The 17,010-nt window shown below is 47.7% G+C and overlaps 1 protein-coding gene across 1 annotated transcript in view; it reads left to right on the top strand.

The window, feature by feature from the left end:
* The window catches only part of TOP1MT (DNA topoisomerase I mitochondrial), a gene marked incomplete in the record, with an annotated part of 55,504 nt that overhangs the window by 11,792 nt on the left and 26,702 nt on the right, over positions 1-17,010 (top strand). Inside the window, 4 exon segments of the mRNA XM_034759595.1 lie at positions 2,795-2,902; positions 4,738-4,810; positions 11,559-13,015; positions 14,492-14,647. Coding sequence (XP_034615486.1) covers positions 2,795-2,902; positions 4,738-4,810; positions 11,559-13,015; positions 14,492-14,647 — 1,794 coding nt within the window.

The following is a 17,010-nucleotide window of genomic DNA, read 5'->3' as shown; positions in this document are numbered from 1 at the left end:
CCTTGCATCCAACCCCCCTTGCTTTGGAAAGCAGTTTGTTTGGAGACTGGAATTCCGGCCTGGGATATCTCCGCTTGTACCCTACTTAATTTGTTTGTGGTTGCTGCAAAGGCTGCTAATGTGGATGTTTGTAAAGCTTTCTCCCTGCCCTCCCTGGTGAGATCCCACTAATCTGTATTTGACCTGTATGTGATCTGGGAATTGATGTCAGAGAAAGAAGTGGCAGTCACTGTAGCAAATAAGCAGAGGGGAACCAATCCAAAAGGAAACAGCTCCGCTAAGCACAGTTATAAGCTCTTATCCTATGTCCTAAGAGAAGCTAAATATAATTGCTGAAGGATAATTACATATAAAGTTGTGCTTGCATCTCTTTCAATATTGGGGTTGAAATTGCATCAAGCCTTAAGCAGCAGTGGATGGTTGTCTGCTCTCTGACATTTCAGTGAGGCACGTACTGCAAGTTAACCTCATGCATTCATAACCCTGGCTCTTCCCAAAGTGACTGGTGTTTAATTACTTGGTGCCAAACCTGACACCTTAAAGAGGTTGATTTCCAGGGGGCAGGTGCTTGGGACATTCCAAAAACCAGACCTCTTAATGTGCTCCCCTAAAATCAGTCGTCACTCTTGAAATCCTGTCCCCTGCATGCAGCGGACCCTGTTGGCAGCGGGGATCCTGTGAAACTGCAATGATAGGAAATTCGAATGAAGACACTTCACTGTTTCTCTGCCAGTTCCTTTTCTCTTACAGTGAAGCTCTGCCGATGATTTTCTGGGTGGACGGCTGACTTTAAGAAGACTGCATTGAGATCCACAGTGCTTCTTGGGATACTGGAGTTAGTGAGGCAGGCAGACGTTGCTTGCTTTGGGGTTTGTAACTTTATTACAGACTGGTTGCTTGCCGTTAGGCACGGCTAGAACGAGATCAGTCCTGGGGCATGCTGGGTATATCTGTAGTGAGATAGCATAGAGAGTTGCTGTAGGCACAGTCATGCGGGTTAAAGACCCATTGTCCGGATGGTAGCTCCCCAGTGACACCTGCAGGCCAGGAATATGGCATGCTTACTCCTTAAAGCTATATCACATCTTCTTTCCCCTCACCCCTTTGGGAGTGACACTTTTTTTGCAGGTGCGGTAGTTAACTCTAGTGACTAATGTATCTGATCTAATATTAGTTCTAACAAATCTTAAGAGCAGGCAGCTCTGTGTTAACCCTGTTCCCGCCACTTCGAACGTACTTCCATCACCAGCTGCAGCAGTGAACATTTGGAAGCACTCGTTGCCGTAAAGTGTCCCCACTCCCGCCCCAGGTGGGTAAATCAAAGCGGAGCAGGGGATTCATCTACACGACTTTCATTGAAATGAACGGGAGTTGTGTGGCTCATTCCCCTTGAAAGCCATACGCCCGGATCTGTGGGGTTAAAAGGCCAGATGACAGTGTGATGGCCCCTTCACGTTTTGGAGGAGCTGATTTGGGCCCGACAGCTCATCAGAGAAGCTAAGGGTATCATTCCGTGCACACCAAAAGAATGTTGATCTGTTGCTGTTTGGCCAGCTGCCCGGGCCTGGATGAGTCTGTTTCCTGTCTCAGGCCCTGTGTCCTACGCCATCAGGTTCTCTTGTTTTGACTGGCTGGATCAGAGGTTGGGGGGTGAGCTGGGTCTGGCATTTACGGCCCTTGGTTCTATCCCGTTCCTGGAGCCTCGCTGTTGATACTCTCCGGCGAGTTGGGTCAGCAGACTGCTGCTGCAGCCCCTCGCTGGTTTAAGCTGGTCTTTCAGTCTCCAGAGATTCCAATGGGCCCATCTCCTATCCCATCTGCCATCACTCAGCATCCTTGGGGCAAGTGCAGCGATAGCCTCTAGGGAAAAGCAGTCTCAGGAAAACATTTGAGTCTGTTTACCTGCCTCTAATGTAATAAGCACAGCTTTAAAAAATCACCTGCTTACAAGCCAGCGTGAAAAATAACTGCTACCCAACTTCCACAAACCTACCCCCAGAGGTTTCAGGAATAAGCCCAGGAGTGCAAGCTCTATTAGTTGCTGTATTTAATTGCAACATATTATCAATCAACTTGACAGTAATTACACTTCTCTCTCTTGCTTCTGTTACATCTCTTTCCCTTTCCTGGCTTCACTCCTTTCTTTTGTGTAATGGAGAACGGTGTGTCTTTCCTGCACTGTCTCAGCTCTTCTTTCTCTCTGTGTCTACACCCTCCCTCTCTCATGCCATGGCGATCTAATGGATGAGCCCTGGACTGGGACTCAGGAGACCCGGACTCTGTTCCTGGGTCTGCCACTGATTTTCTGGGTGACCTTGGGCAAGTCACTTCCCCTCTCTGTGCCTTTTTCTCTCCCACTCTTTGTCTATTTAGATTGTGAGCTCTTAGGGCAGGGAGTGTCTCTTACTATGAGTGAATACAGCACCAAGCACTACGGGGCCTCGGTCTCAGCTGGGTTCCTAGCCAATGTCGTAATACAAGTAAATTATATTTCTCTTTTCTAATTGCACTTATTAGTCTGTCTCACACCATTTCCATCTGTCGCCGCCGTAAGCAAATCCATTCTCATAAGGTGAGATTCAACAGCCCAGGTATGCAGTATTTGTTCAGCCCTTTAAAAACAGAGACACAGCTAGTGGGTCTGCAGCAGCGCAAATAGCGAGATTGTGGCATATAGTCGCTTGTTGCGTTGAAGAGGGGTTAGCCCTCTGCTTGTTGCTTTGGCAAGGGATCAGTGTATAACACATCCTGCTTGAGATTCAAATCGGCCGCACCGACTCTCTCTTTGTTTCAGAGTCCTTGAGACGGCTGCCGATGGTCCGGATTGCAACGGCCAGGAAGTTTCTCATCCGAGGGAGCAGGAGGGTGAAGAGGGCCAGCCCAGGGAGGGGAGTGCCGAAAGGTTTGCACACTGCGGCCTTTGTAGTATTTGCAGCTGCGTGTTAATTTTCATTGAGGGCATTGTCTTGCCCTTGCTCTCAGATTGCATCAGGGTTGTCGTGCAACCTCATCTGGCTACAGAGATAGCAGGATTTTACGTGAGTTTAAGATTCATACCCCCTGTCATTTCAACTCCTATTAGAAGTGTGGCGGAGGAATCAGGGTGTTCTTTAGACATCTCTAATCCAGGTGATCAGTGCTTGGTCTCGGCCACATCCGCCCCTGCACCTTGAGTCCACGTCTCGCTGGTCCACTTGGTAGCAGTGCAACAGCCTCGTTGAAATGGCTGGAAAGGCCCAGGATGGTCCATGTGTGGATGAAGCCACCTGCTTGTCTTTCTCAGGGAGTGTGTAGCATCAGGGTGGCAGCAGAGTGCGGGGCTGTTGTGAGGGAAGCTTGCGTGGCTGTTGTAGTTGTTGAGTGGAGAAACCAGAGGACTGTAGTCTCCAACGGGACCCTGTCTGCTTTGCAGCAGTTTGCAGAACCTCTTACTGAGGTTCTCACTGCACTTCTCCCCACATCCGTTCCTCTACCCACTCCCTGCTTATGGCCCCACACAGCCCTGAGACCATCTCACCAACTTCTTCCTAGCCCTGGCCGAGGTGGCCATGAGGCAGTTCAGGACAATGCTGGATGGGAGATTCTCTGGCTGCGGGGCCTTTTTCTAGTGTCTGGTCCCTGGGCAGAGTTCCCTCAGGCAGCGTGCAGTGGGCACTGTCTGGGATTCTCTGCTCGGTGTCCCCACCTGGATCCCTTGTTTTCATCCTGTGACCTGCACCCTGTCCTTTGGTTCACGTTTTTGTCCTCCGTATTCAGTTGTTGTCTGGGTTCTGTGGCTCCTCCCTCACCTGACGGGGGCGGAGTCCCCATTGCTGTGGTGGGCTCTGCTCACCAATCCCAGTCATCAGATAGGTTGGCACATTCCTGGATGATGCATATCAGAGGTCAGGGGAGGGTTAGCCTCCCGAAAAGAGGCCGGCCACGGATGTGATGCAGGTCCCCCCTCCGGTGGTGCACTGGCCCGCTGCCCCCTTTGGAGCACCAGAAGCAAAGCTCCATAGAAGGGGAGGGCAGCTGATGCCCCGATCGTGGCCCCGCCTGTGCTCTGCCCCGTCCCCTGAGGCCACGCCCTCGCTCTGCCCCACTCCCACTCTGCCTCGTCCCCTGAGGCCACGCCCTCGCTCTGCCCCACCCCCACTCCGCCTCGTCCCCAGAGGCCTCTACCCGCCTGCTGCTTGTTCCTCTCCTTCACCCCTCCCCCACCCCATTGCTCGCCTAAGGCAGGAAAAAGTGATGGGGCCATGGCTTCGCACCCCCTTCCGGGAAGGGGGCAGAGAGGAGCAAGGTGGGCCTCGGGGGAAGAGGTAGGTTTGCCATTTTTGGTTGGCTGTATTCCTGGAGCTTTCATCACATGACCATCTTTAATTAAAGATTAATCTTTAATTCCTGGAGACTCCAGGACAATCCTGGAGGGTTGGCAACCATAGGAAGAGGCGGAGATGAGTGAGTGGCATCTTGGGGAGGGGGCACGAAGAGACAGAGCGAGGGTGGGGGCCTCAGGGGCGGGGCCACGGTCCAGGCAATGGTGGGCCTCCCCATTTCCAGGTTGCTGCTGGCGCTTGCAGATGAGTCTCCCCAAACGGAGGACTTTAAAGGCCCAGCGTCATAGGGCCAATCATCGCATAGGCTGGTGTGTTTCAAGGAAACGTGGTGCTTGTCTGAGTAGAGCTAGGCGGGATGTGGAGCTGATCCTTGTCGTGCACGTTTATAAATAATAAAAGATGCTGTTTGTTCTAGATCAGAGCACGCCCCGAAGAAAGTGAGAACTGGCCCTGAAGGGAAACTCCTGGTGACCGACAACAGAGACCTGGTAAGAAGCATCCTGAAGTTCCTGGAGCTGCTGTGGCCTCTGTAAATGATTCAGTATTTAAATTGTTGTGACAGGAGATGCCTGGGCACGGCAATTTCTTAGAGTTACGTGTTCCCGGAAGGTGAACTCTTTATAAGGCAGTTATGGCCTATCCAGCAAGCTTGATGGATTGGAAAAAATGGGTCAGACCTTCAGCTGGTATAAATCCATGTAGCTCTACTGTCATCAGTGAAGCTGTGCTGCTCTATCTTCGCTCCGGAGCTAGCCTTGTATTGTTACAGTCCCCTTTGACTCTCACCATAGATTCAAAGACTTGAAGGGACCATTGTGATCTGACCTCCTGCACGTCGCAGATCACAGAACCTCACCCGCCCACTCCTGTAATAGGCCCATAACCTCTGGCTGAGTTACTGACACCCTCAATTCTTGATTTAAAGACTTTGTTACAGAGAATCCACCATTCACTCTATTTCAAACCAGCAAGTGACCTGTGCCCTGTCCCCTTTCTCAGCCTCTCCACTGACTCCCTTTTGTGCATCACACAACTTCTCTTCATCACCAAGGCCAAATGTAATCCCCTCCCTTTCTGCTTACCTAGCTTGGTTTCTAACCACTTCATCTGCCACTGATGCCACCCTGCCTGCCCCATTCATCCACTTCTCCCACAAGCATCTCTGTCTCCTTTTTCATGCCACCCATATGCCTGGGACACCCAGGCCATTCTGTTGTGACACCCACAATGAGCGAATCAGTTACATGGAATCATAGAAATGTTGTGTTGGAAAGGCCATCTAGAGGTGATCTAGTCCCGCCCCCCGTGCTGAGGCAGGACCAACTATAAATAGACCATCGCTGACGGGTATTTGTCCAACTTGTTCTTACAAACCTCCAGTGATGGGGGTTCCACAACCGCCCTTGGAAGCCTGTTCCAGAGCTTAACTCCCTTTATAGTTAGAAAGTTTTTCCTATTATCTAACCTAAATCTCCCTTGCTGCAGATTAAGCCTGTCACTTCTTGTTCTATCTGCAGTGGTCATGGAGAACCACTGTCCTCTTCATAACAGCCTTTAACATATATGAAGACTGTTATCACGTCCTCCTTCCATCTTCTTTTCTCAAGACTAAACATGCCCAGTTTTATTCAGCTTTTCTCATTGGTCAGATTTTTCTAAACCTTTTATCATTTTTGTTGCTCTCCTGCAGACTCTCTCCAGTTTTTCCATATCATTCGCAAAATGTGGCACCCAGAGCTGGGCCCAGTACTCCAGCTGGGGCCTCACCAGTGTCGAGTATAGTGGGACAATGACCACCCATGTCTTAACATATGACACTCCTCTTAATACCGTTGCATCACATTATTGACTCCTGTCCAGTTTGTGATCCACTATAACTACTAAATCCTTTTCAGCAGTACTATCACCTAGCCAGTTATTCCCTATTTTGTAGTTGTGCATTTGATTTTTCCTTCCAAAGTGCAGTACTTTGCACTTGTCTTTATTATTTCATCTTGTTGGTTTCAGACCAATTCTCCAATTTGTCAACGTCGTTTTGAATCCTGATCTTATCCTCCGAAGTGCTTGCAACCCCTCCCAGTTTTGTGTCATCCACAAATTTTATAAGCACACTCTCCACTCCATTATCCAAGTCATTAATAAATATATTGAATAATACCGGGCCCAGGACTGACCCCTGCAGGACTCCACTGGATACACTCCCACAGTTTGATAGTGAACCATTGATAACTACGCTTTGAGTATGGTCTTTCAACCAGTTGTACACCCACCTTGTAGTAATTTCATCTAGACCACATTTCCATATTTTGATTATGAGACTGTCTCATGGGACTGTGTCAAAGGCCTTACTAAAAATCAAGCTATATCATGTCTATAGAGTCTCCCCATCCACTAGGCCAGTAACCCTAACTAAGAAGGAAATTAGGAGAGTTTGGCATGATTTGTTCTTGATAAATCCATGTTGGCTATTACTTATCTCCCTAATATCCTCTAGGTGCTTACAAATTGATTGTTTAGTTATTTATTCCAGTGTCTTTTTGGGCATTAAAATTAGGCTGACTGGTCTATAATTCCCCAGATTCTCTTTGTGCCCCTTTTGAAAGATGGGTACTAGACAGACCCCGTCCTACATGAGTTCTCGAAGATAATTGCTAATGGTTCTGAGATTGTTTCCTTAAGTACCTTAGGGTGCATTTCATCAGGCCCGGCTGACTTGAATACATCTATCTAAATATTCTTTAACCTATTCTTTCCCTATTTTGGCTTGCATTCCTTCCCCCTAGTTAATATTAATTGTGTTAAATCTTTGGTCACAAATTGCCTTTTTAGCAAAGACTGAAGCAAAATAGGCATTAAACACCTCAGCCTTTTTGATGTCATCCATTATTAGGTTTCAGAGTAGCAGCCGTGTTAGTCTGTATCCGCAAAAAGAACAGGAGTACTTGTGGCACCTTAGAGACTAACAAATTTATTAGAGCATCCGAAGAAGTGGGCAGTAGCCCATGAAAGCTTTTGCTCTAATAAATTTGTTAGTCTCTAAGGTGCTACAAGTACTCCTGTTCTTTATCCACTATTAGCTCTCCCTCCCTGCTAAGTCGAGGGACCTACACTTTCCTTCATCTTTCTCTTGCTCCTAATGTATTTAAAGAACCTCTTCTTCTTGCCTTTTACATCCCTTGCTCTGTGTAACTCATTTAGTGCCTCGGCCTACATGCTTGTGCTATTCTTTTGTACTCCTCTGTAACTGGGCTCTCACTGGCCTAGACCCAAGAACACCCAGAGACCAACCGAGGTGCAGCACCTGTGTCCTTTTATTCTTTGTGTCCGTTCCCACCACCTATTATTTACAAGCATTTACAGAGACCAACACTCTTGGAGACTACTAGCTTCCCAGCCAGCAGGGATCTAGAGCCCACGCTCCTCCCTTTCCTGTATCCCCCTGCTTCCTGTCTCTTAGCCAGCTTTATAGGGCAGGCTGGCTACCCAGGCCTGCAGGTGGATCCCCTCTGGTAATTAGGGCATGGCCCCTCAGCCAGCCCAACTAACCCTTTTTCCTCTGGAACAGGGCTAACGGGGGCCTGGCTTGTTTCTCCTAGCCAGCACCCTGTTACATCCTCCTTAGCAATTTGTCCAGGTGTCCACTTTTTGTAGGATTCCTTTTAGATTTTTCAGATCATTAAAGAGTTCCTGATGAAGCCACGTTGGCCTCTTACTATTCTTCCTTTCTTTCCTTCGCAGCAGGATAGTTTGCTGTTGCACCTTTAATATTGTCTATGGGAAACTGCCAGGTTTCCTGAACTTCTTTTTCCCTTGTATTTTCTACCCAGGGGGTTACCAGTTCTTTGAGTTTGTTTAAGTCTGCTTTTTTGAAGTCTGTTGTCCTTATAATGCTCCTCTCACTTCTTCCTTCATTTCATGAGCACTGTCACCCAAATTGCCCTCAACCTTCAGAATTACAACCAGCTCCTCCCTCTTAGTCAGAATCCAGTTTAAAATGGTTGCCCCCCGGTTGCTTCTTCCACCTTCCAAAACAAAAAGTTGTCCCAGCACCTTCCAAGAACTTACGGGACATTTTGTGTTTTGCCATATTATTTTCCCACAGATCTCTGTGTCATTAAAGTCCCCCTGTTACTAACGGGTCTTGTGTCGTGGATATTTGTTTGTTCTAGAAAGGCTTCATAGAACTGGAGGGGACCTCAAGAGGTCGTCTAGTCCAGTCTCCTGCACTCGTGGTAGGACTAAGTATTATTATCTAGACCATCCCTCTTCCTGGCTTGGTGGTCTACTGTGACATCACACTTGTTTTTTGCCCCCTTTTGGCTTCACCCAGCGACTTTCATCTGCTCTGCCTCTCACCTGCTTATGGACCTCAAAACAAGAGTCTAATGCAACATCTCCCCCCTTTTTCCCCTGCCTGACAAGCTATACGCCTCTATAGTCCTTGCAAATTATGACACAACTGATTTGCCACACTGACAATCTTTATTCTGAATAATCAGTTACAGGTTCTTTCCCAAAATGGGCTCCACACAAATTTCCCTTAGAAACTCATCTTTGTCTCTCTGGGATTGAAGTGACAATAGAGTAGTGTAGATTCCACAAAGAAACCAAATAATTGTACTACCCATAATCATTAAACAGCTTAAATCTATCCAAATAGGCAACCCATGCACCCATTAGGGCCAGGCTAATAAATGAGTTTCGTACTTACGCTCTAAAAGATTAGAAGAATTCAGGGATGAGTGGAGAACCTCAGAAGGCCACAGATCAGTTGACACCCAGTGCAGAGCCCAAGAGATTCTGAGAAAAGGGAAATAGGTGGTGGCGTCTTATATCCCACATTACGCAGATGTCAGGGATGTTGTCAGGGTTCCCTCCCCACTCTGAACTCTGGGATACAGATATGGGGACCCGCATGAAAGACCCCCTAAGCTTATTTCTACCAGCTTAGGTTAAAAACTTCCCCAAGGCACAAATCCTTCCTTGTCCTTGGACGGTATGCTGCCACCACCAAGTGAGTTAGACAAAGATTTAGGAAAAGGACCACTTGGAGTTCCTGTTTCCTCAAAATATCCCCCCAAACCCCTTCACCCCCTTTCCTGGGGAGGCTTGAGAATAATACACCAACCAAACAGGTAAACAATGTGAGCACAGACCAGACTCTTGGGTTTTTAGGACACTAAAAACCCAGTTAGATTCTGTAAAAACAAAACTTTATTATAAAAAAAAATAAAAGAAGCACCTCTGTAAAATCAGGATGGAAGGTAATTTTACAGGGCAGTCAGATTCAAAACACAGAGGATTCCCTCTAGGCAAAACTTTAAAGTTACAAAAACAGGAATAAACCTCCCTCTTAGCACAGGGAAAATTCACAAGCTAAAACAAAAGATACTCTAATGCATTTCCTTGCTATTACTTACTATTTCTGTAAGTTTAGATGTATCATTCAGTAGGAGTTAGATTACTTGCTTGGTCTCTCTCTTTGTCTCCAGAGAGAACACACCAAAAAAAACCTTCCCCCACAGATTTGAAAGTATCTTCTCCCCTTATTGGTCCTTTTGATTAGGTACCAACCAGGTTATCTGAGCTTCTTAACCCTTTACAGGTAAAGGAAGGATTTTATGCTACCCTTAGCTGTATGTTTATGACAGATGTATATCCATATTTGTTTTGGTACCCCAATTACCATAAGGTCAGTGCCTGCCCCCATTCCATCAATGGCATTCCAGGTGTGCATAATTAACCATAATCATTAATATTAACAAATCACATCAATACTTCCTCAATCATTTCTTAATTCCTATGTGTCAGTGCAGTCCAACTACTTACCTATTGCCTAGCAACCAACCCTCCCATTTTACAGAATCTTGCAGTGTACCGTCGCTTTTGTGGTCCCTCACAAAAACATAAGAAAGGCCCTACTGGGTCAAACCAAAGGTCCATCTAGCCCAGTATCCTGTCTTCTGACAGTGGCCAATGCCAGGTGCCCCAGAGGGAATGAACAGAATAGGTAATCATCAAGTGATACGTCCCGTTGCCAATTCCCAGCTTCTGGCAAACAGAGGCTAGGGACACCATCCCTGCCCATCCTGGCTAATAGCCATTGATGGACCTATCCTCCATGAATTTATCTAGTTCTTTTTTGAACCCTGTTATAGTCTTGGCCTTCACAACATCCTCTGGCAAGGAGTTCCACAGGTTGACTGTGCGTTGTGTGAAGAAATACTTCCTTTTGTTTGTTTTACACTGGCTACCTATTAATTTAATTTGGTGACCCCTAGTTCTTGTGTTATGAGAAGGAGTAAATAACACTTCCTTATTTACTTTCTACACACCAGTCATGATTTTACAGAACTCTATCATATCCACCGTTAGCCGTCTTCTTTTCCAAGCTGAAAAGTCCCAGTCTTATTAATCTCTCCTCATATGGAAGCCGTTCCATACCCCTAATCATTTTTGTTGCCCTTTTCTGAACCTTTTCCAATTCCAATATATCTTTTTTGAGATGGGGCGACCACATTTGCACGCAGTATTCAAGATGTGAGCGTACCATGGATTTATATAGAGGCAATAGGATATTTTCTGTCTTATTAACTATCCCTTTCTTAGCGATTCCCAACATTCTGTTCATTTTTTTTGACTGCCGCTGCACATTGAGCGGATGTTTTCAGAGAACTATCCACAATGACTCCAAGATCTCTTTCTTGAGCGGTAACAGCTAATTTAGACCGCATCATTTTATACGTGTAGTTGGGATTATGTTTCCCAATGTGCATTACTTTGCATTTATCAACATTGAATTTCATCTGCCATTTTGTTGCCCAGTCACCCAGTTTTGTGAGATCCATTTGTAGCTCTTCGCAGTCTGCCTGGGACTTAACTATCTTGAGTAGTTTTGTATCATCTGCAAATTTTGCCACCTTCCTGTTTACCCTTTTTCCAGATCATTTATGAATATATTGAATAGGACTGGGCCTAGTACAGAGCCCATAGGGCTTGGCAGCCCTACCCTGTGTGCTTTTGTCACCTGGCCTTTTTGAACCTGATCTTTATATAAAACTTCCTTGAGCCGCCAATGCATGTGCCTGGTTATCTGAGGTTAGACTGAGAAGCACCTGGCCCATGTCTGGGTACCAGAGTGTGCCCATGAAGATGCAGTGACAAAATTTAGGCTTTGATCTGTAGATTTTTTCGCCTACTGCTAAGTTTAACTCCCCCTCCCCTTTTTTTTGTAAGGTTCCAAGACACCAGGAAACAAAAACTAATGGGGTTGGTGGTGAGAACGCGGCGTTCTCTGGAGATCTGGATGGTTCAGTGGAGGAAGTGGACATTACAGCCAAAGGCAGCACGAAAGAGGAAGAGGGGGAGAAAAACACTGAGTGGGAGCCAGGTTCATTCATTCCTGAGGGGCACAGAGAGGAGAAACGAGTCAAAGACAGGAAAAGAAAAAGGGAAGAGGAAAAGGAGAGAGGGAGCAGGGAGCAGAAGGAAACAGAAGTGAGGAAGAAAGAGATCAAAGAGAAGAGGAAACGTGAACTAAAGGAAAGTAAAGGGGGTGTGAGTAAGAAAGAGGAACCTAAAAAGGAAAGGGAGGGAAAGGACCAGGAGAAGAGAGATGGTGCAGAGCCCAGCAAAGCCAAGAGGGAGAAGGGAATCACTGAAGCCATCTCCGGAAAAGGCGAAGGGCCGAAGGAGATGGGAACGCAAGAGGGTCGCCCTAGGTTGAAAAGAGCAAAGAAACCCAAGCAGCTGGAGAGTGGGGATGATGCAGAGGGATTGGATGGGGGGGCTGGTGATCGAAGGGAAAAGGAAAAGCGAGGGAGTGAGACAGCAGGGGAGGCGGAGAACTGGGCCAATACAGGAGAGGATGAAATACAGACGGAGAGAGGAAAGAACAGAACGGAAGACAGAGAAAGGGCAGAGGGAGAAGAGAAGCCTGCCCAACAGCCAGCAAGAACAGCAGAGGATGAGGAGAAAAGGAAAGGTAAAGACACAGAGGGAGAGAAAAAGAATGTCAAAGCAAATAAGGAAGTGAAGGCAGGAAAGAACCAGAAAGAGAAAGGGCAGGAAAAGAGGGAAGAAAAGATAAAGGAAGCGAAAAACAAGAGGGAGAAAAGGGAAGGAGAGAAGAACAAAGAGATTGAAGAAAAGACGGGAAGGAAAAAAACACAGAAGGATAAAAGGGTGGAAGATGAGCAAGAAATGGAAAGGGCAGAAGATGGGGCAATAGAAGAACAAGAGGGAAGGGATGAGAAAGAGAATGAGAAAAGAAATGATGTGGAGGAAGAGAGGAAAAGAAACAAAAGAATGAAGGATGAAAAAGAAATTAAGGAAGAGGAGGAGGATGAACAAGAGGGAGAAGGATGGGAAAGGAATGAAAGAATGGGAGGTGAACAGGAAAGGGAGGAAAAGGAAGAGGAAATGGAGAAAGATGAGACTAGGGAAACAAAGGAGAAACAAGGAAAGGAAACGAACCAGGCCAAGAAAAAAAACAAGGAGAGAAAAGCAAAGGATGAAAATAAATGCACAGAAGAGAAGGGAAGAAAGAGCAAAGAGAAATCCAAGGAGGTGGAGAATGAGGGGGGATCGAGGAAAAGGAAAAGCAAAGAGGAAGGAGACAAGAAGAAAAACAAGAAATTAAAGAAGGAGGCAGATGAGAAGGAAAAGAAGAAAGAGGAAAACAAGTGGAAGTGGTAAGCTTTCTGTGGGTTACCAGAGTGTGCTGGTGTTTGACTTGGGGGGAGATGTCAGGGATTATAGAGCTAATGGAATTTTACACTGATATTTTAAAATGTCAAAATATCAAATTTTATTAACTTTTTTTTGGTGGAATTTTTCCCATTTTCCAACCAGCTCCAGAGAAGGTCACATTATTTTTTGGAAATCTCAAAACTTTTTGGATTGGGGGCGGGGAGTGGGGAGAGGGAACAAAACAGGAAAAATGCATGGAGTTTTTTTTGCTAAATTTTTCCTTTTTTCTGACCAGCTTTAGCAGGGGGTTGGACTAGATGACCTCCTGAGGTCCCTTCCAACCCTGATATTCTATGATTCTATGAAAATATACCCATGCATGTATGTTATAGAGCAGTCGGTGTAATTTCAACGCATGGGCATCATCTCATTTATTAATGCTGGCATGTTTGCCCCACTGCTTTAAGGCAAAAGAAAATGGTTAAAAATAAAAGGGCAGCTTGCAAGATAGATAGAGCCTTATACTGTACCATACACACACAGCATGTTTAAAAAGCACCTGCTATTATTAGTGTAGCCAGCAGATGTCACTGTTTGCTGGAGTTTTGTCTCAGATGGCTAGATTTCAGGTGGTTAGATCAGTGGTTTTCAAACTGTGGTCCGCAGACCCCTGGGGGTCCGCAGAATATGTCTAAGGGGTCCGCAAAAGGTCGTCGTTACCATAGAACAGTGATTTTCAATCTGTGGACCCCCACTGTCTAAGATTTTCAAAGGGGTCCGCACCTCCATTTGAAAATGTTTAGGGATCGGCAAATGGGAAAACCGCTGGGTTAGAAGATAGAGCCATCAGTTGGATGTTGTCAGGACTTTTTAACAAGTTCCACTGCGTTCCTTGCAGAGTTGACCAGTGCTTCCCTCAGCAATAATTTCGCTGCAGTTCTTCCATTATGTGGAGTCCAACCCTGTTTTAAATGGTATAATTTGCATTCTCTCTTGGTATGGGGAATCTTATTTAGTGATCCTGCCTCCTTGAGCGGAGGGTATATTTCGATTACTCGCTGGACAAGTCTGGCTTGGCTGAATGAGGTGGTTGCATAGTCACTAGTTAGCTTGCACCCTGTGGTCTCCACACCGACACACCGTCTGTGACTACATTTCCCAGGATGCTGTGCTGCCCTGACATGGAATGAAGTCCAGCGACCTGCAGATTGTTTTGATAGGAATTGCATGTCTTAACTTTTTTTTAGACAAGTGCCAGTCTCTCAAAAGCAATGGCACGCTGGAGTGACCTGCCTTTGCAACTCAGCCCAGGGGGGAGCTGTGTAGGAAGGGGATGAAACACTTCCACGTGAAAGGTCATGGGATGTGACTAAGCTGAGACTGCTGTTAGCATGTGGCTGGCTGCAGAGTGCCTGTCTCTTGCATGTGGTCGCTCTTGCCCATGGAGGTGTCATAGCAGCTTCTGCCGTGTGACATGACTGGATTTCGGGCATGTTTCCGCGGGGTGGGGTGCTTCTTAGACAAGCCCTGGGTCATTTTCACCCCCATCCTGGCCGTGGGTGGCTCAGCAGTCTCCAGTCTTTGATACGGCAGGTCAGTGCCGCTCACAAGGGAGTGGTGAGTGGCAAAGCCAGGTAAGGTGGGTGAGGTGAGATCTTTTATTGGACCAAGTTTCTGTTGGTGAGAAAGACCAGCTTTCGAGCTGCCCCGAGCTCTGCTCCAGGTCTGGGATCCGTACTCAGAGTGTCACAGCTAAATACAAGGCGTGGGACAGATTGTTTAGCATAAATACATATTTCCGGGGACCATTCAAGGTGAAATGGCCTGTTAACACTCCTCCAGTCATGGGGGGAAGGAGGCAGAGAGAAACAGCTGGGGAAGTTAGTTATTAGAGGGTTATAGATTGTCATAATAAATCCAGCGTCTCTGTTCAGTCCATGATTTTTAGTGTTTAACAAAGTTATGAATGTAAGCTCCCAGGTTCGTCTCCTGAAGGTGTTGCGCAGGTTTCCTTGGAGGATGAGGACTGATGGGTCAGATATGGAATGATCGCTTTGGGAAACGTGATCCCCCACAGGTGATGTGGTGTATTTGTCTTTTATCATTTGCCTGTGGGCGTTCGTTTGAGAGCGTAGCGATTGGTTTCACCCACAGAGTAGCTATTTGGGCCCATGGGGCCTGTGGCAATTTGGGGGTCCCCGCAGGAGGGCTGAAACCTGGGTAGAAGTGGGGGGCCACCGGCACCGGAACTGTGACCCTGCCCCCTTCTCCCTGGGGCCCTGCCCCCCTGGCCAAACCAGGCAGAGGTAAGAGCCGCCCAGGGTGCCCAGGCCAATGTGGGGAGCCCTGGACCCTCCCCTGGCCTGGGAGGGGGCCCCGGGGCCCCGAGAGCAGCCCCCAGCCGGTGTCCCTGCCTCGTGGGGTGTGCCGCCCAGGGCAAGTGAAGGGTCTGGGGCTCCCCCACAGCAGCCCGGGCTCCGTCGGCACCTCTTACCATGGCCCGGCTCCAGCTACTGGCCTGGAGGGGTGAGGCCTTCAGGGGGGAGAGGAGGAGCAGGGGGCAGGGCCCTGTGGCAAGGGGGGACTAAGGCCCACCTCAACACCCCCCTGCCCCACTGGGAAGAATCTGGTGCCATTAGCAGGGGCTGCGCTTCGTGGTGGGGGAGCTGATCACTTTGCCAGCTCCCTAGCTGTGAAGCCCAGCCCCTGCCGGTGTCGCTCCGTGCCTGCCCAAGGCTTGAAGTTTGGGGGGCCAACGTGGTCCTCCTGCCCCCCAAAGTACGCCCATGTTAAAAAGTGGACAGGCATGGCCCTCCCACTTTTAAAAGTGGGGGGAGGGCATGGCCCCTTGGCTCCCTGTTTCTGGTGCTCGTGGGCTCCCAGGGTGTGGGGGGCCCAACTGTTCTTTGTGCCCAGGGCCCCAATAAATCTTAATCAGCCTCTGTATGTGGGGCATTTAGTGCACTGACTGAGGTACACCGCATGTTGTGATAGGCGTGTGTAGGACCCCTGGATCCTGAAAGGTGCGTTGTGGAAAGTGCTGGTCATTGCAGCCGTGGAGGTATATCTGCAGGTTTTGCATCTGTTGTTCTGGCAGGGCCTGGTGCCGCTCTGAGTTGGTGGGCCCTGGTCTGTGGGAAGCTCACGTCTGATGATGAGCTTTGGGGGGTGTTTGAAGGCCAGAAGAGGGGGTTCAGGAAAGAGTTCTTTCAGGATCGGGTCCCCATTGAGCGTGGGTTGTATTACAGCAATACTACATGCAAAGGCAGGTCAGGCATTGGTGATACTGTCAGTCTGGGGTAAATTAGGCATCTGTGCAGCGTCTGTCTGTATGATGTGAACTGTCCTCACATCATGTCTATCAAAGGCTCAATCAGGGAGCTGCTTTGGGCCGGATCCTCAGCTGGTGTAACTCAGTGTAGTCCCACAATTCCTGGATTCTTTAGCCAGATTTTTGCCTTGATTGTCTTTCTGCAGACAGCAAACCTGCTGGTCTGACGTGTTCTTTCTATTGCATATTACACCGCCCAGGGAGGGGAAAGGCTAACATATTTTCTACTCCTACCCAGAAAAGCGTGGAAGCTCTCAGCAGGTTTTGGGGGCCTCCTTAGTCATTTTACTTGTTGTGCCAGGGTTTGGCAGGGCAGCGCGGAGCACGCTTCGGATTCGCCAGTTTGCCTTGTGCGTGGCAATGTTTTGGCATGATGAGATGATATGAGAGCACGGTGTGATCCTTAGTCTGTGTCAAAGTCCAAGGGCACAAAATGTATCTATTATCTAGTATCAGAGGGGTAGCTGTGTTAGTCTGAATCTGTAAAAAGCAACAGAGGGTCCTGTGGCACCTTTGAGACTAACAGAAGTATTGGGAGCATAAGCTTTCGTGGGTAAGAACCTCACTTCTTGACTTGCATCTGAAGAAGTGAGGTTCTTACCCACGAAAGCTTATGCTCCCAATACTTCTGTTAGTCTCAAAGGTGCCACAGGACCCTCTGTTGCT

This window comes from Trachemys scripta, chromosome 2 (assembly GCF_013100865.1).
Source record: "Trachemys scripta elegans isolate TJP31775 chromosome 2, CAS_Tse_1.0, whole genome shotgun sequence".
In the NCBI taxonomy this organism is placed as follows: Eukaryota; Metazoa; Chordata; order Testudines; family Emydidae; genus Trachemys; species Trachemys scripta.
Note: the sequence above shows the minus strand (reverse complement) of the source record. Positions and strands in the feature narration are given on the sequence as shown.